Consider the following 20,295-nt stretch of genomic DNA (forward strand, 5'->3'; position numbering starts at 1 on the left):
ACAGGTTTAGAATGCATTTGTGGAATTGTATATCTTTTCAGATATTCATTTAGAATTTTGATACCATTTTAGAAAACTATAGCAATATTGGAGATAATCCTACTGTGGATCAAGTTTGAGTTAAAATATTTAAGTGAATGTTTATTTTTGAAATTATTTTGGGAATTATATATATTACTTTATTATTATTTATGGTAAATCATATGTTTTTTTTAATGTATTATTGAAGAATTATCTGATTATTATTTTCTGCTATGATAAATATATGGTTTGGCAGAAATATATCTATGATATATGACCATATAAAAATGTGGATTAATATTTGTGGAAATATTTTGTTATGAGTTTATGGATAATGTTGATAAATTGTATATATATATATATATATACATACTTTGAATTATGAATTGGATATTGGTTTATGGATTATTGTATAACATACTATATCATGGTTGTGGATTTGATGGATTTTGGTTACACTTTATTGAACTTGATCACGTGATTTTTGAAGTTGGATAAAATGTCTTAGTCTACGATATCTCTGACACACCAAAGGTTGTATTGATAATTTCCCCTTTCCCCGGTAGTATGCGACATCCCAGGATGCTAAATGTGTTTGTACAATAAGTTTGATATTGGTTATATTACATAGAGATATCATATGATATACTAGATAATTTATATACATAAAGAGATATGAATTTATTTTGATTATATTATATAGAAATGATAATTTACTTATGAAAATTTTCAAAGAGTGAAAATGTAGTTTTGAGAGAAAAGTTTTTAAAAGGATGATGATTATTTTGTTATTATACTTTTTGTTCATTCATTGACCTTATCTTATAGGTTTGTTTTTAAAATTTTCCCTTACACCTTCGCTGAAAGGTTACATACAGTACGTTTATGAATTTTCATTATTTTTTAGTTTATTTCTACTATTAATGTATTGTTCTTTTCTTTTAACTTTGATGATATCATGTATTATTCTTTCATCGGTTTTGATATATAAATTATATTAAGCACTTTTGATATTTTATATGCATTTATTTGTACTCCTTAGATTGCTCTAGTAGATTAACCTAATATATATTATTTTTATATCATGATATTTTATTTGTATTATGAGATTATGTTTAAATTACTAGAGGTTTTATTGATTTTCGATAAAGAATTTGGTAAAACTTCCTTAGGCAGGACCATTTCAGATGTTCGATAAGAACCCCTACAATAATCTTGTCAAAATATATATGTAAATTTAGTTTCTCCTTTTTCAACCTATCCTAAATCTTATAACTATGTTCGGATCAATCGAATATGAGAAAATAACAAGAAAATGATTTAAATCCCTTATTTTGATGTTTAAAATGTGGTGGAAATAGGAAAAAAGAAAAAAGAAAAAAGAAAAGGAAACAATTGATTCTTTTATTTCAATTGGATTTATTTTCTTCAAATAATTGACATGAAATAGATGAAACAAAAAAATAAAAAATTTGTTTTACTAAATTTGTTTAACATCTCGAAGATACCATTATTATTATTGCATGAAAATATTTATTGTTTTTCAAATCCTTTCCTCTTTTTTTTTTTTTTTCATTTAATGAATTATCCAAACAAATAATTATTAATCCATATTAAAGAATTTGGTAAAGCTTCCCTAGGCACAACTACTTAGGATTTCCGATAAGGATCCCTACAATGATCTTGTCAAAATATATGTATGTAAATTTAGTTTCTCCTTTTTAAGCCTATCCTAAATATTATAATTATGTTCGGATCAATCGAATATGAGAAAATAACAAGGCAATGATTTAAATCCCATATTTTGATGTTTAAAATGTGGTGGAAATGGAGAAGAAAAGGAAAAGGAAATAATTGATTCTTTTATTTCAATTGGATTTATTTTCCTCAAATAATTGACATGAAATATATGAAACGAAAAAAATGTTTTAATAAATTTGTTTAACATCTCAAAATACTATTATTATTGTTGCATGAAAATATTTATTGTTTTTCAAATCTTTTCCTCTTTTTTTTTTCATTTAATAAATTATCCAAACAATAATTATTAATCTATATAAACAAAAATTATTGATAAATAATTTTTTCCTTTTTCAATCCCATTTTCAACTTTTCATTTCTTTCTCTTTTCTCCTTTCAATTCCCTGTAGTTTTCTTTTATGAAATTTAATACCAATTTTTTTTCGTAAACTTTCTAATTTGCTCGTTTCCAATTAGCCTAGAAACTTTGAGTACATACAGAGGTTATAGACAGAGGCTATCATAGACATACCAAAACGCAAGGTTCACTTATTATGATTCTCTTTGAGAGTTATCAACTATGTTCCTCGAATCTTTCAATCCCAATCTTAATTGGGTTATCAATGATTTTGCTTCTTTTTGTATGGGTCCGATCATAACTAACCTGGTAATCAAAACGACTATCTTATGCATTATAGCGCATTCATGGGTTTCTTAGCCCCAATTCGATTATGATGAAAGTGGAAAGTCGGAGGACATATCATCCCATTTAATGCAATGATCAATATTAGTTGAAGAATAATTTGTCAAAGTATTTATTTGTGTGTCAATTTTTTTGTTTTGTTTTTTTTTTCTTTTTCTATTCTTTTAAAGTTGTGCCATTTATTACCAAAGATCAAATTTAAAAGCTCCACGTTTTGAATAATGGTTTAGCTTACAATATCAAAGGTTTGTCTTTAATTTGGATTAGATTTATGATGTTTTTGATAAGGGTCATTCTTCCATTTCTCTTCAACTGAAGAAGATTTCTTCATAATTAATTACTAATTTCCCACATCATAATTGGGTTCAATTTCTTAGGATGTTGGTGTTTACTTACAATGCGGTGATGAGATATAGTTTGAAGTTTAATAACTTATTTTAGATCACCTGTTATGCATTGTCATTTTGTATGCTAGCTCAGCAGTTTGTTTTACCAGCTTTACTGTTTGTTTTACCTTATAGAAATGCTTATTAATAGTATAGAGCTTGTACTATAAATAGAGAGATGTAAAGCTTCTTTTGTAAGCTAACTAGATCTAGAAATTATATATGAAACTTTTTCTCACAAATTCTCTCCGTCTTTCTTATTTTCTTTTAAATTTCTCTATCTTTCTTTGATTTTCTTGTTTTCTTAGCATATTCTTGGTTCAAGAAACTTCTCATGGTATCAAAGCACGGTGCAATGGTGGAATAGAGTGCAATCCTGATGATCTCTCCATTTCTAAGTAATTTGATTAAGCTTGATGATGGAAATTACTTCATCTGGAAATCTCAGGTGCTTCTTGTACTCAAAGATCATAAATTTCTTAAATTCATCGAGTTTTCATTTTTTGAAGAATGGATTAGCATTGAACAACATAATTATGGTATACTTGGTAGTCCAATTATCATAAATAAAGATAATTTTGATCAAGAAAAGGAAAATTGGTACATAAAAGATCAATTTTTGGTTGGATGGCTCAAAAGAACTATGAATCACTCTATTTATGGGTATTTTGTGGGAAAAGAATAAATATTTAAACTCTAGCATGCTATTGATAGTCGATATGCTACTAAGTCTTAGAATTAGGTTTTACATTATAGAAATCTATGTCAAAATGCTAAGAAAGGGAATTTACGAATTAATAATTATATCTTGAAAATGAAAGACCTAATATAAAATTTAGTTGTCTTAGGAGATGAGGCCTTAGAAACTGATCTTATTGTTTACATACTTAGAGTTCTAGGGTGACTATGAACCTGTTTCTACAATCTTTCGTATAAATTTTGAATAGTATATTATAGAAGAAGTTCAAAATCATTATTTGCATTTAAGTTAAAGCTAGATGAATTGAATACATTAGTTATTTTTGACTTGAGTAATTCATCAGCACATTTTGTATTCGAGAAATATGGTTCAAAATGGTTCAAATATGGGTATGATGAAAGTTCCTATACAGCATACTAATTCTTGTTATAAGTTTTGCAATAATGGTGAATCTAGTAATCTGATTGAAACTAGTGGTGTTACTGGTTCAATGGTTAATATGTTCAGTGGAAACAATTCAGTTTTAACATCTGTCCATCCTTAGGCAATTGGATAATCTGTCAACTTTTCTAATAATATGAATGTAAATATGTCTTCTATGGATGTGGATCATGAGAAAAATAGAACGGAAAGGACTTACAACTTTAGTAGAGGTTACAATTCTCAAAGGTCTTAATAACAACTATGTTCTATACTTTGCTGGTCAAGGCTATAACATACAGTCTTTCTTTAGAGGAACAGGAAAAGGTCTTAGAGGAAGAGTAAAATGGCAGACCTATCATAGATTAGGACACGCTGCAGATAATTATTACTATCTTATGGGAAATCTTGTTGGTAATGGTGTCATTCAATACACTAGAGTTAGAAATGTTTCAATGTTTCTTGTGTTCCAATGGCTAATGTGTCATATCTTCCTAATGTTCATGGCTTTTCTATTCTTAGCAATTTAAATAACATGTCTAGTTTGACTTAAATGGGAATCACAGTAGTTCCATATAATCGGTTGAGTGATTCACAAGGCTTTAGTTATGCCAATATTGGTGTTAACATGAGTACAGTACCTTCAAGTGGCAACTACAGCCAGAATGGTGCAATGTTTAGCTCAATTGTGGTACCTCAAGTTGGTAATCACAATCCAACTGATACAATGTTTGGTTCAGTTCTTTAAAACTAGCAATCTTAGCTTGGATCAAGTCGGGCTTTCATTACTGAACTTTAACCATTTGGATAAGGTGTTTCTACATTTATTAATGTACCAACATTAATAGTGGCTTTGGTAGTTGTGCCACAAACCATATGGTGCATGATAGTTCGAGCTTGCTTCAGTATATAGACTATAATAGTAAGAATCAATCCTTGGTTGCAAATGGTCAAGGATTATAGAAAGTTTGTATTGGTTTTACTTGTATACCTTGTTTCGAATGTTCTTATAGTTCCTTAGGTTGCTAAGAAACTGATTAGCATTTTCAAAATTTACACAAGATAATGCTATTAGGGTGTGTTTGGTAAGGTGTATTGACCTGTAATGTATTGCATAATACAGTGCTTGGTGATAAAAAACACAGGAAGGGTATTGTAGTATCTAATATGCTCCCATGTTTTTCCTTATATAACCTAATACCAACATTTTTCCTTATATTACCTAATACAGCGCTCGATCATGCCGCTTCTTCCTGCTTCCTCTCCCCCCATCGATCTCTATCTCTGGTAAGTCTTCTCCCTTTTTTTTTTTCTCTCTTCAATCAATTTGTTCTTTTTTTTTTCCTTGTATTATTTTTTTTCTCACATCTCATCTGTTTTTTCCTTGTATAACGTAATACACAGATTTTTCTCCATCTAAGCTGCTTCTCCTCGCCGTCTCCTCCCCCACGGGTCCCTATGTCTAGTAAGTATTCTACATTTTGTTTTTCCTTCAATCAATCTGTTCTGTTTGGATTCCTTTTTTTTTTTTTTTTGCCCCTCACATATCATCTATCTCAATCTCTCTTCACCAATTTCACTTTTTTTTTTTTCCTATCTTCAATAAACCATTCGATTGATGGTTTTTGCATCATTTTTTTCTAACTCATGTCAATTTTTTTTTTCTTTTAATCTGTCAACTACAATGAAGAAGCAGAATATTCGTGATCTGTTGATTGCAAGTAAGTCTTCTCATTTTATTTCTTTCTCATTGGCCTTTGCTGATCTATGTTTCTTTTCCTTCCATGGTTAATTAGGTTGCAACCACTGTTGTTTTTTTTTTTTCCCTCTTTCATAACCATAAAACAGGACTAAAAAATGGATGATTTCTGTCGTGTGATTTATTGTTTCAGTTGTATTAATTTGTTTTCTATTGTCTTTTGTATGTGGTGGGAAGAAGAAAATCATGTATTGTGAGAGTAATAGCAAATGTTGAACATTGAATACCAGCTATTTGATACATGCTTTGTCGTGTGTAAGAGTGGATGTGCTTGCTTGGCCTTATGCGTGGTCGTAACCAAATTTAGATTAATTATGTGCTATTATATTATTTTTTAGTTATTCTGAAAAACGTTTTTTTTTTTAGTTATTTAGAATTAATGTTTTACTATCATATTCAAATTGATTCACTTTAGCAGCTTTTAAAATGAGAGCCGATTGCACCTTTGAAAAATTCATTTGCTGCATTATCCTGCAATTTTAATGATATGAATTTCTGCTTGTAATTCTGATTTTTAGGTTCCCCTGGTGGTTTTTGTATGTCTTTATGGTATCCTGGTATTCACCTTCTTGCTTTAATTTATTTCATGTTAATTTAGATTGGCAGGTTCAAGTGGAATGGAAATGTTGGGAATTCAGGGATAGTATTGAAAGTGGATGCTCCTAAATATTGGTCGACCTTCCTTTTCAGTTCAGATAAATGGTGCTATTGAATTTTGATTGTTGGACCTTAAGCAATTGCTATACAAGTGTATATAGTCTCGTTTTGTCTATACAATTCCACATGTGAATATATGAATATTGTCTTTTGCTAATTTGACCCATCGCCCCAGTTTTACCAGTATTGGGGGTCATTTTATTCTATTTTATTGTTTTATTTTCTCCTAATTTTCTTTGATTTTGTACCAACAAATTTTTTGCCTTTCTATGTACATATGATGAATAGAAATAGATGTACGTAGTTGGATTTGGGTAACTCAATTTGGTTCTACTATGTTGTGCTATATCATTATAATAAATTTAATGGTTAAGATGTATGCAAAAATCATGGTGTTATGTGAGAAAATTTTCTAATGCATTTAGATGGTTTTAATGTTTTTTTTTTTATCATATTTAATAACTATCAAAGATCTGATTTTTTATGTTAGATATGATATGTTAAGATCTGATCTTTTATATTAGATATGATATGTTATTAAATATGTATTAGATATTAGTTATTAAATATGATATGTTGTTTGATATGTAATATGTATTGGAGATATGAGTTGTTAAATATAAGGAAAGACTTTTGTTTTTATTTAATTGCCAATTTAGAAATTTTTTATTTTTTTTTCAAAGGTTTATTTTATTTTTTCTAAAATGAAAATAATATGGAAAGAGAAGTATAAGATATTATTGTACTGTTTATTTTTTTAACAACAATAATTTAATAAATAATAAAAAATAATATAGTACAGTACTAAGACATACCAAACACTGTATTATTTTATACAATTCAGCACCAAACACAACATAAGTATAATATAATACATTCCAATATAATCCAATACAATACAACTTATACCAATACAATCCAATACTGCATAACAAATGAACCCTTATAGTTGAATTTCAATATAATTTTTGCTTGATTAAGGACAGGCAGTTGGGAGTAGCAGTTCTTAAAAGAGTTCTTGATGGAAGATTATACAAGCTCCAAATACCAACTGTTTTATAAGGAATCGGATCAATTTTCAACAATAGTATAATGCCATCTAGTATACTATTACGAGTTTGCAATAAATCTGATTTGTGTGATTTTCAAAACAATATGAATTCGGATTGTGTGTTGTTTGGAGTTGTTTTTGAAAGTAAAAGTGAAACTTCTACTGAGATAAATGTAGTTGTTGAAGAAAATAACAAAATATTTGCTATAACATAAAAGCTTAGAGCAGACTTGGATGTTTTACATCAACGTTTAGGTAATGTATAGTCTTTATCTGACAAAAGGTCTTACAACATTGTAATCAATTCAAAGTAATAAATAAAGAAGACATTTCATTTTTATGAAGCTTGCAAACTTGGAAAGTAATGTTTACATCATTTTCTTTCTTCTTATAGAGCTACAAATGCACCTTTTGAAATTGTGTATTTTGATTTGTGAGGACCAACTTCAACAACTTCAAAGGATTTAGATACTAACTCAAGTCAGAGGCTCTTGGTAGTTTCATAAGGTTTTATAAAATGGTAGAAAGAGCTAATGGATGCAAACCTGAATTATTTACAAACAAATTGAGGAGGAGAATTTTAAAGTTTTATGCCTTACTTAAAATAGAATGGTATAATGACCAGATATCCTTATCCCTATACTTATGCTCAAAATGGACAAGTACAGAGAAAGCATAAGTATATTATTGAAGTTGGACTGAGCCTACTTGCACAAGCTCATATGTGTATGCAATATTGGAGGGAGGCTTTCAACTCAGCTGTTTTTCTAATAAATATGTTACCAATTGTTGTATTGAATTGTTATAATCCATATTAAAAATTGAATGGTAAAATTCCAAATTATACTATGCTAAAAAAGTTTAGCTATGTTTGTTACCTTTATATCAGGTTCTATAACTTCTATAAGTTTGAATTTCACCCAAAGAAGTGTGTTTTCATTAGTTATTATACTGAGTATAAGGGATATAAATATCTAGATGCTTCTGGTCGAGTTTATATTATAAGAAATATTGAATTCAATGAAAAAGATTTTCCATTTACTAATGATTTCCCATCTCAATTGAAAGCTATAGTTGATGCTTCTCATTCTCTTTCTGGCATTTCTGATTGGGTAGATTCACCTCTCTATGTGGCTAAAGCGAAATATTCTTCTTCAATTTAAAATAATATAATTTCAGTTGATTCAAATTCTAATGATAATGACAACAAGTATGGTTGTTAATCTCACACATCATCTCCACTTTTAGATAACTTGCCTTGTTCTAAAGTAAAAGCAGTATCTCAGTTAACAAATCAACATTAATATTCAGATTTTTTTATAAATAATTCAGAATGTGATGGCGCAGATGAATCAACATCAACTTTAATTGGTGGTAGGCAATCATCAATTGTTTTTATACCAGCCTTGAAGTTACATGCTGTTTTACTAGTCATAATAAGTATTCATTCTATATAAACAAGGTCTAAAAGTGGAATAAGCAAAACCAAAGTTTTACTCACTCAACAGAAAGCATTGAATGAGACTTTTACTACTTCAACCAATTCTCAATTTAAAGTTCATACATACACAACAATCAGAAGGTAAATTGCATGAAACTAAACCTAAAACAGTTGATATACTTTACAAGATTTACTATGGAAATTGGCAATGGATAATGAATGTGAAGCTTTGAAGAAAAAATGGTACTTGTTCTCTTATTCCTTATTCACCAAATATGAATGTTTTGGGTAACAAATGAGTGTATAGAATAAAGTATAATTCAGATGGAAGTATTTAGCGGTATAAAACTAGACTTGTAGCTAAGGGTTTTCATCAAAAATTAGGATTTGACTGCTTTGAGACCTTTAGTCTAGTAGTTAAACCAACAACAATTAGAGTCATTTTAAGATTGGCTTTTTCTTACAACTGGCTAGTGAAGCATATGGATTTCAACAATACATTCCTCAATGGAGATTTTGCAAGAACATGTGTTAATGGAGCAACTTGAAGGCTATGTAAGTTCTCTCTATCCTAATCATATGTGCAAGCTTCATAAAGCTCTTTATGGGTTGAAACAAGGTTCTTGAGCTTGATTTGACAAATTAAAAAGAGCTTTGTTTCAAAAAGACTTTATAAATTAAGTTGCTCATACATTTTTTTTTTTCATTTTGAAAACTAAAAATGTACATGTCATATTATTAGTTTATGTTGATGATATAATCATCATTGGTTCAAGTCCTACATATATCTTACATTTAATTCAAAATCTGAATAAAAAGTTCTCTTTAAAGGATCTTGGAAATCTGCATTATCTTTTGGGAATTGAGGTGTTGAGAACTGCAAATGGCATGTACTTATCTCAGATAAAGTATGTCAAGGATCTGTTACACAAAACATGAATGGATAATGCTCATAGTTATTCTACACCAATGAATTTAGGAAAATTGTTGTCTCTTCATGATAGAAATATATTGAATAATCCTGAAGAATACATAAGTGCTTTGGGTGTTTTACAATATACGACAATAATAAGACCTGTAATTTATTTTTCGGTTAACAGACTTTGCTAGTTTCTCATGCTCTGAAAACAGGTCACTAGGAGGCTTGCAAAAGGTTATTCATATACTTAAAAAGAACAGTTGATTATAGCTTATACTTGAAAGTTCCAAATTGTAATAAGTTGGTATTTCATGGCTTTGCGAATAGAAATTATGTGAGTTGTCCTGATACTTGCAGATCACGTATAGGTTATTGTGTTTTCTTGGACCAAATCTGGTTACTTGGAGCTCCAAGAAACAACCGATGGTATCTAGATCTAACACGAAGGCAAAGTATGGGGCTTTAGCTAATATTACAATTGAACTTAGTCAGTTGATTGAATTGTCAAAAGAGTTGAACTTACAACTTCAAAGATTAATTATATGGTAAGATAAATGGTGCAGTTTTAGCTTATAATTCCATTTTTCATGCTCGAATGAAACATATAAAATAGATATACATTTTGTTCAATAACAGGTTCTATGGAAGCTGTTGGAAATTCAATAAATGCCAACTTCTAAGCAAACAATTGATATTTTTACCAAACCACTGGGAACATCATGTTTCTTGATCCTTCAATCAAAGTTGAGCATCCTACAACTTCTAGAAGCATAAGCTTCTTCTCAAGTCAAACAAAAGACTTAACTAAACTCAAGGTTTTTTGTTTGAAGGGGGCTGTTGGTGATGTAGTTTGAAGTTTAATAACTTGTGCCAGCTCAACAATTTGTCTTACCAACTTCACTATTTGTTTAATAGTATAGAGCTTGTACCATAAATAGTGAGGTGTAAAGCTTTCATTGTAAGCTAACCAAATCTAGAAAATATATACCAAACTTTTTCTTTCAGGAACTCTCTTAAATTCTCTTTGTCTTTCTTATTTTCTTTCATATTTTCTCTGTCTTTCTTTGATTTTCTTTCATATTTTCTTATGTTCTTAGTACTTTCTTGGTTCAAGAAACTTCTCAAAGGAGGTTGGTAACATATGATGGTGGTGCACATCTTGTATTAGTATTGTGTCAGCAACATGGACAATGAAAAACTACTTTTAATTCAAACCCAGATGGCTTCAAGTGCTAGTAAACAGCCATAAGAAATTGATTTTTCCAATGGGTTTATGTATATGTATGAATTTTATTCCTGACAACCCAAAGAAGTCTTTAGCAACTATGTAGCCATCTTTGGTTGGTTCAAATCAAAGTTTGCAGATACCAAAATAATTGTAAAAGGCAAATTGAGAAGTTTACCAAAAGTTGGCACTAGATCACTTGGAAGAAGACTTGGCCTTGGCAATAACACTAGCCTCAAAACATAGTGTAATGGTAGTCACCAGCGGTTGGAGGCCTATAGGCATGACATCCACTAGCTTGGAGGGTTGGAGGGTTAAAAAGTAATGATAAAAAAGAATAATAATGTTCAAGATATCCGATTAAAAAAAAAAATAAAATAAAAAATATTCAATATGCCAAATTATTTACTAAATGATATCACAAATAACATGTTAAATTTTTAATTAGCTAGTTATTGAGTACTACATATCCATTTAAAAGTTATCAATATCATTTAACTGTATAATTTAGTAAATATTTTGATAGTCTAGCACTGTTATAAAAAAAAATAGGAATTACTAGTATAACCGTAGATTTTAGATGTAAGACACCCCTTTCTCAATTTATCATTAAAAAAAAAAAAAAAAATCTTTGTTTGCATTGTAAATAGACCCAAGAATACTTAGAGATTTAGCCCATTGGTAAAACCATTAATCAAATTCAAAATTTGCCCCCGTTAAAGAATCCCTCTACCCAAAATTGTAATAAAAACGGAACTAGTGTATATTTGAGTAACGTTTGGTGTTAATTAATTCTTACCTTTAATTTTCAACCCAAAAAAAACAAAAAAAAAAACCCAAGAAAATAATGGGCCCACACCTTTAGATTGGGCTTTACAGGGGAGTTTTGACACTGGGGGCTTTAAAGGGGCCCAATGGCACTGGACCTTCCTCTTCCTATTAGGCGAGAAACCGATTGCAAGAAGAGACATTACAGTCGTAACGTGTCCAACATTGCAACTCAGAAATCGAAACTTTTCTATTTTAAACCTTCTAATTTTTCCCCTTTTCCTAGTGTTTGTAATTGTGTCTCTTTCTCAGTCTCAGCAGGTTGTGGCTCTGCGATCCGAAAATGGACGACGAATTGCTGGAATTGCAGAGACAGTTTGAGTTCGCACAGCAAGCCAAATCCAGCATCAGATTATCGGAGCGAAACGTCGTCGAATTGGTCCAAAAGCTTCAGGAGCTCCGTATCATCGATTTCGACCTTCTCCATACCGTTTCCGGCAAAGAATACATCACTCCAGTGCGTCTCTCTCTTTTTCTGTTTTTATTTTCAGCTTCTGTTTGTTTATCGAGAAAAGTTATGCAACTTATCAATTACCTTGTTTATACACATTTACATTATTGCTTTTATGGAAATCCAGAACGAAGAGTCAAATTCCTGGAGTTGTTGAAATGGATTTTGACTAGTAGTATGTTTAGCTTCATGAGGTTTTAAATAGTAGAGACTGGAATATCAAGAACTATTAGTTTTCCTTTCCAACACATTTTCAGTGACAAATAGAGGCATTGCCTTAAAATGATACAATTACCTTTCGTATTGACTGTTGTTGTTGTTAGTCTTGTAATTTATGCGACCTTTGGTTGGAACTGATTGGATTTTGATTGTGGAATTATACCACAGGAGCAATTGAGGCATGAGATATTGGCGGAGATCAAGAAACTGGGTCGTGTTTCTTTGATTGATCTTGCAGACAATATTGGGGTTGATTTGTACCATGTTGAGAAGCAAGCTCAACAAATTGTTTTGGAAGACCCGGGGCTTATGTTAAATCAAGGGGAAATAATTTCACAGTCCTATTGGGACTCCGTTGCTGAAGAAATAAATGAGAGGCTTCAAGAATGTAGTCAAATTGCTTTGGCAGAACTTGCCGCACAATTACAAGTGGGTTCAGAATTGATTGCATCTATGTTGGAGCCACGCCTTGGGACTTTGGTAACTTGTTTTGCTAAATCTAGTTGATTTTATGAAGTAAAAAGGAAAGTTGTGACACGGGTTGACATTGGATTTAGGTGAAAGGTAGGCTTGAAGGTGGACAATTGTATACGCCAGCATATGTTGCTCGTGTCAGTGCCATGGTTCGTGGTGCTTCCAGGGGTATTACAGTTCCCACAAATTTATCAGTGCTGTGGAGTTCTTTGCAGCACCTACTGCAAGAAATGGAAGGAGCAAGTGGTGTAGCTGTTGATGGTTCATTTTTCCAATCTCTGTTTAATGGACTTCTGAAAGAAGGTGAAATTCTTGGATCACTTCGAGCAGGAGTTCATTGGACACCAAGTGTATGTATCCTAATCTCTGCTTTATTTTTTATGTGTATTTAAATTTATTGTATAGGAAGAATAATTAGTAATTACTGTAAGCTGATTAATATGGCATTCAAGAATCATTTGTATAAAAACTATGTTATTAGCAGAATCAATTTAATAGGTGAATTTATCTATCTTAGCTAAAAAAATTGTAAAACCTTTTCTAGCGTTTATTTATAACAATGTCAAACTTGAAGTGTTTCTTTTCCCGTACATTCTGAATTCATTTCCAATCAATTACTGGTACAACATTTTATTTGATTTTAGTAGCGCAGTTACTCATGATAATGCAAGTGTAACATGTGCTTTGATTTCCAATATACTATTGCCATATACTTTCAAATTGATTAACAGCAAAACTGCTGGCGCACATATAAGAGGTGCATCTAGATGAGCTTATGGTCAATCTTTTATGTTAAAATGATTGGTAAGCTTTTTAGGTAGCTCAACACACAGAAAAGAGAGTGGGGAAAGGAACATTTATTAGACCTGAGGGGTTTATGCAGCATCTTGATTTTCTCCTGAAATGTATATGTTTCATTTTACAAGTAACATTTATTGTTGTTAACTTTAAGATTAGTGTCTTTACACTATTTAAATTATGGCGATTATTCTCTTTTAACTTATGTGTAACTGTGTTTCAGGTCTTTGCAATTGCTCAAAAGGAATGCATTGATTCTTTCTATTCACAGGTATGGGGCCCTGTTCTCCTGGATTTTTGTAATTGTTGTATTGAGATAATTTATATAATTTAGTCTGAATTTTAATATGAAGGTTCTATTTTCCTTTTCTTTTGCAACCTCTGTATATCAGAGAGTGGAATATACCAATCTACATTTTTAGTATTATTCTGTTATTGGTCTAATATCAATGCTTATACTGAGTGCCACTTCTCTTTAGCCATATTTTATTTTTGCAATGTTGTCCACTTCAATCTTTAGCCATATTTTTATTTTTTATTTTTGCAATGTTGTGTATCTTGTTGCTTCTTATAACCTTTGCAAAATAATTAATTCTACTTCTAGAGTGATCCAATTATTCTCGAAATCAAAGTTTTAGATTCATATTTTACCTTTTATTTTTTTTTTTAATTTTTTTAAAATTTTTTTCCCCCCTTACAAAAACAAAAAGGGAAAAAAAAAAATTATTGGAATGGCTCTAACTTGATTCTTTGTTTCCATGATGCACTGTAGAACTCTTTCATCAGTTATGAGGCTCTTCAAAACCTTGGAATTTCCCAGCCTGTTTCATTCTTGAAGGTATTTAATTGCTTTTATGTTTCTCAATATCTGGAGTAAATTTTAAAGGAATTGAATTTCTTAAGAATGGTATTGCATTTAATGGTGCCTCTCCTGTTTTTATCTAATTAACTTATGTGGTTGTGCACAAAAATTTAGTCCAGGTATCCTGAAGGTACAGCTTTAGTTACCATGTTTGTTCATCCCTCATTGATTGAGATGCTGGATGCTGCTACTGACGATGCTCTTGAACGTGGTAGCTGGTAGTGGAAATCTCTAATATCTTTGTATTCAAATAGTAGAGTGTCATGATTAGTCCCTTCTTGTTTCTTATTGATGCAATGAGTTGAATGAAGATGCTTCTCTTGCTGTTTTAATTATAGTGATTCTTATGCTTTGATTAGCACAAGGAGGGAATATTTCCTTCATTATATTTGTGTAAATGCATTGTATGACATTAGAATTCAACTTTTGATATTTTTCTCAGGTATTAAGTTAAGATTTATATTCTTTATAATTAAGTTGATAAATTTGCTAAGTCAGTAATGCATGATGGTTAAGAGAGCTATGATTTTTTCTGCTATCATAGCAAGAATTGTAGTATAAGAAAATAGCTGTTTGTTTCTGCTGTTGGGTTGTCTCTATTTAGATCCCTGTATTTTCTTTGAAGAATTATTGTCTAATAATAGTTACAAAATGTCATTCCTAAATGTACAGTGAGATTTATATAGACATTTGCTGTAGTATGTGTGATGTGTTTGACCCTTGAGGCAATAGTATGTTAAGATATAGATAGTAATCATAGTATTGGCATAGAAATTTTCCTGAACTGATTGGTTGGCATGGATGCAGGATTGATTCTCTTTCCGTACTACCAGCATCTTTTGGACCGCAAGATGCTTCGAAAATTTTGTCCCTTTGTCCATCTGTTCAGTTGGCTCTGAAGGTAACACTTTGGTACCATGTCAATTTTGTTGTTCAAATTGATCTGTTGATTCTCATATTGATCTATATGATGTTTCTTTTGCAGTCTAATGATGCGTATATCTTTGGAGAGTCCTATCTATTTAGTAATCGCTTCATCAAGGTATGTCATCTCCAAAACATGGCATAATTGGTTTATTCACATTGGACATACCAGTCAGTCTTTGGTGCTTCCAGACTTGTCAACATTTTCTCCTCCTTTTTGTTTTTGTATATCAACTCCTTGGGTGAAGTATATATAAGTTTGTCTTATCACTACACAGAGTATATGAGTATAAGAAGACAGCTATAATTGACACTGGACATACAGGTCAGGGTGCATGGCTGCAGGACTAGTGAACATTTCACTCCTCCCCTGCTTTTTTCTCTTTGATATCATTGATTTTTTGCTCGTGTTTGGATATTTCTTTTCTCTTATTTGCACCTTAATACCAAGAACTTAGGATATTAGCGCATATCTGCATTATTATATTAACAGCCAATACATAATATATAATATATATATATATATATATTTATATAAAGTACAATATATTAGTACCAGTATCTGATGCCTGAATGTTATTCCTTGGCTAGGATGTCTATGACTGTGTGGAGAAGGAGATAGAAACCTTTAGTGGTTCCGAATCATCTGGTATCATGCTGTCAGATGATTTCCACGAAACTAAAGTTGGTCATGGTAGGTTTGCTGAATCAAATGAAATTGTTAGTGAGACTGGTAGTAGTAAACAGTCTGTGGACAAGGGTTCAAAGAAGAAAAAAGGTAAATCTTCTGGGAGTATGGCAGCGAGTGCAACTGAAAGTGGTCTGGATAACCAGGAGAATTTTCCTATGAAATCTAAGAAAAACCAGAGGAAAGGCAAGGATAACTCTTCCTTACAAGTGTTAGATTCAAAAGCCTCTGTTAAAAGAGAACCAGTTAAAACGAAAGAACACAATCTCAAAATTCCGTCAGAAGAATGGATAATGCAGAAGCTCACATTGCTAGTTCCTGAACTTGCAGATCAAGGTTTGTTGGTTCTGATTTTGGTTCTGCCCATTCTACTAACCAGAAAATTACATGTGAATTTTATAACTGATTCTGACTGAAGCAATGAAATAAATTTTGCAGGAATAGATGATTCTGAAGCCATTGTTAGACCTCTAGCAAACTATATAAGACCAATGCTAATTAATTATTTGAAGGAGAGAAGGAATGCCTTGTTTACAGCAAATGCAGAGCGAATGAAACGCTTGATTGATAATTTGCAGAAGAAACTTGATGAGGTTAGTGCACTTAGATTGGCTTTTTTTATGCTGCATTGTGTTTATATTCCTACTTGGATATTTTTTAGATGGCGTTTATGAGTTATAATATAACCTATTAATTTGGATCTTCTGCATGATTAAATCTATTTCTTTGTCTCCTTTTTCCTTTTCCAGTCCTTCTTGAACATGCAGCTATACGAAAAAGCTTTAGATTTGTTTGAAGATGACCAATCAGCTTCAGTAAGTCCTTTCTCAGTTATTGAGGTTTGCAAAGGCTTGCTTTTGCTTGTGAAATGTTTAAAAGAAACCTTTTGTTTGATCTACAGGTCATTTTGCACCGGCATTTGTTAAGAACAGTAGTTGCAAGTATTGCGGATATGCTCTTCCATGATTTGGTAGCATTTATGACTGTTCTACTGACTTTCTTATGTTCCTATCATTTATTCTAAGTTCAACAGGTTATCTAATACTAGTGACTATCCAATTAGGATACGCACAACAAATTGAAGAATGGAGTGGAAGTTGAGGAACCTAAGAATTCAGATTTTGTTCCACTTAGTCCTGGAGAAAGAATTGCCATTGTAATTCAGAACTTGCTATATTCTTGTTTGATTGTCATGAGCTCAGTGTTATGAAGATCTTTGCTCAATTTCATCATTCGGTTAGTCATGACAGTTAATTTTTTCTTTTACTTCTTTTGGGTTCGCAGGCTAAGAGTTTGCCTGGATCACTTTCAATTAAAGCTCTTTCAGTAGTTGAAGCTTTGGAAGGGAAGGTCAGATACAGCTTATTAGAGATAATATGTTTGTTTTTGCTGTTTGTATCTTTTATTTCCTATTTACACTTTCATTAATGCTGTCAAAACCTATTACTCATCATAGTGTGATAGTGGCTGTTTCTTATTCTTTAGTGCTACATACGAGAAATTGTCATTAATATAACCCAAATCCAGGCAATGAACGGAGTACTCGGCTGTTTAAAGCCGTTATTTTTTAGGATAGTCCAGTTGACATTATGACATATGTTTTATAAACTATTTTACCTAGTTCTCTTTTATTTATTTATTTTAGCGTACCATACTAGCTTTAACTTTTGATTTCTTTTATGTAACAGAGGGTCGAAACTTTCATGTCTGCACTATGGGAAATTGCAGAAGAGAGGTAGTCATGTGCTTTGTTCATCTTATAATTGTTGCTTCTTTTTGTTTTTGGAGTTCACATGTTTACTTTTTTTTTTTTTGGGTAAATGAGTTTACATGTTTACTTAATTATAAACTTTTTGTTTCCCGTTTCAAGTGGGTTACCTTTAAGAAAGCTTGACAAGAAATTGGAAAGAACTCTTCTTCATTCATATCGCAAGGTATTCATGCTTTTCTTTTGTATGGAAATCTCAGAATTGTTTTACTTCAAAAATAGCCATGGTCTGCACCTTACTTTTAAAAATCTCATGCCTCAAGACCAGGCTGGGATTCTCTGGCATGTTAAATTAGTCCTAGTGTTTTTACAAGGATGTTGTATTACCCTGCAGTAAACCTGTGCTGTATATTTATAAAGCTGTATCATTTATTGGAGTTCTTAAATAGATTTAGCTACCGTGGGAAGGGTACTGCATGCTGTTGTCTTTGGTTGTTTTTCGAAATACAAAAAAATTAACGAAGTTACTGTTTTTATTTTTTTGCTCAATAAATCATGTGTTATTTGTTATGTTATTTGCAGGATTTGATGTCTCAAGTTTCAGCTGAAACTGATTCAGTTTCTCTTCTGCCAAAAGTGGTTTCCCTACTATACGTACAGGTTGGTGGATTTTCTTTTTGCCACTTGTTTCAATTCCATTTATAAGTAAAAGCTTGCATTGATGTCCTAACATTCGTTATGTAAAGCTCTTCAAGCAGCATGAAGGTGTATTATTCTATCAATTCACTAACATGGATTTTCTTGTGACCAGCTTTACCATAAAGCTCTTCAAGCTCCTGGAAGGGCCATTTCTGTTGCCATCAGTCGGCTCAAGGTATATTTATTCTTACTTTGTTATTTTAATGAAAAAGATGGTATTTTACCTTACTTGCGCTAAGAGCTTAGACTATGCTGCTTATTATCCTTTTACTTACAAGATAAAAATATTTTATTTTGCTATGTTTGGGGAAAATTTCTTATCTCCAACATTGTGTAACTAATGTAAACTAAAAATTTTCAGGATAAACTAGAAGGTTCAGGCTACAAGATCTTAACAGATTATCAAAATGCTACTGTGACTCTTTTATCACTAATGTCTGCTGCACCTGACGATGTAAGTTGAGATTGCAATTAGCTTGTGAGATTCCTTTAATGTGACAAGTACTTTAGAAATTTAAAAGTATATGCATATATTATAAGATTGCGCTTGAAGATAAAAGTTTCCTAGTTGTCAAACCTGACAGAATCTTTAGGTTTACTCACTCTCTCTCCTCTCTGATGTGAATAATCTTAGTAATATCCTTTTTTCTGTTTGGGCCAGGAAGAAGCTTGTGCACATGATAGAATTTTAAGCAAGAGAGAACTTCTGGAAAACCAAATGCCAGCACTGAAAGGCCTGGTTTTGGGTGCCTCTCAGTCTTGAGTCAGCTTATGTCAGATTCTACAAGGCAAAGATTCAGAGATCACCTATAATTGATTTCTTTTTGCCTTGAACATGCTAGTCTGTGAACTGACTATTTCCGCAAAACCAACAATTTACATGGAACAACCATTCACAGGAAACTAGCGATACACGGGAAACTAGCAATACTAATTTTCATACAAATAGTTACATATATTTTTTCTTTTTTCTTTGCTCTGGCTTAGTCTAAAATGTTAATTGTCTTTTGTCTGTTGGCTATAGTCCATTGGATAAGAGTATATAATGAAATTATCGTGTATACGTTTTTTTGTTTTTTTCGGATGAAATGTAGGTAAAGAAAATGACCTGAACTAAAAAGAAGACAACGCAAAATCGTCCTACTACTAGGATAAATATACAAACAATTCCAAATTTTCAATTTAACAAAAACAATAAATGAATAAAAAGATTCCAAATCGTAAATCTGTGATCGATAATTCCTAAGACGATCGAGACGTACTAGCCACGATACGCATATTGGATTGTAACGAAAACACTTTCTTAATTTTCCTTGGAATATTAAAAGGGTGCATATAAATGATTACGTATATGCCAATTGTTTCGATACTTCGTCATAATAAAATGTGCATACGTATGTGCATAAAGAGACACATAGACGAAGGTTCGGTATATGGATGTAAGAGATTTTTATTGCACCCAATTCGCACTTTGTCCCTAGCTTTATTAACGGAATTGTGGGCAGTGTTAATGGCTTTCATGATGTTGGTGCAGTCTGGCTCTTATGTTGAGTTTTTAAGGTTGTTGTCGTTGTTATAATTTATTTATTTATTTATTTTTTTGCTGTCAACTCAACTTTCAT

At 31.4% G+C, this 20,295-nt stretch overlaps 1 protein-coding gene across 1 annotated transcript; it reads left to right on the forward strand.

Moving 5' to 3' along the window:
* Window positions 1-11,989: 11,989 nt before the first annotated feature.
* Window positions 11,990-19,647, forward strand: LOC107411207 (E3 UFM1-protein ligase 1 homolog). Its single transcript, XM_016018752.4, has 20 exons — window positions 11,990-12,307; window positions 12,689-13,000; window positions 13,078-13,344; window positions 14,016-14,063; window positions 14,565-14,630; window positions 14,769-14,872; window positions 15,462-15,555; window positions 15,640-15,696; window positions 16,170-16,602; window positions 16,705-16,859; window positions 17,016-17,081; window positions 17,168-17,236; window positions 17,330-17,422; window positions 17,551-17,616; window positions 17,955-18,001; window positions 18,137-18,200; window positions 18,557-18,634; window positions 18,786-18,848; window positions 19,035-19,127; window positions 19,335-19,647. Exons 1-20 carry the CDS (start codon window positions 12,134-12,136, stop codon window positions 19,434-19,436), a joined length of 2,451 nt encoding a protein of 816 aa, XP_015874238.3. The 5' UTR covers window positions 11,990-12,133; the 3' UTR covers window positions 19,437-19,647.
* The last annotated feature ends 648 nt before the right edge of the window (window positions 19,648-20,295 follow it).

Source organism: Ziziphus jujuba, chromosome 10 (genome assembly GCF_031755915.1).
Source record: "Ziziphus jujuba cultivar Dongzao chromosome 10, ASM3175591v1".
NCBI lineage: Eukaryota > Viridiplantae > Streptophyta > Magnoliopsida > Rosales > Rhamnaceae > Ziziphus > Ziziphus jujuba.

Coding starts and splice junctions, on each gene's coding strand:
- LOC107411207 (XM_016018752.4), top strand. CDS start 12,134: ATGGACGACGAATTGCTGGAATTGCAGAGACAGTTTGAGTTCGCACAG. Junction 17,082..17,167: donor AAGATGACCAATCAGCTTCA/GTAAGTCCTTTC, acceptor TTTGATCTACAG/GTCATTTTGCACCGGCATTT. Junction 17,617..17,954: donor TTGAAGCTTTGGAAGGGAAG/GTCAGATACAGC, acceptor TTTATGTAACAG/AGGGTCGAAACTTTCATGTC.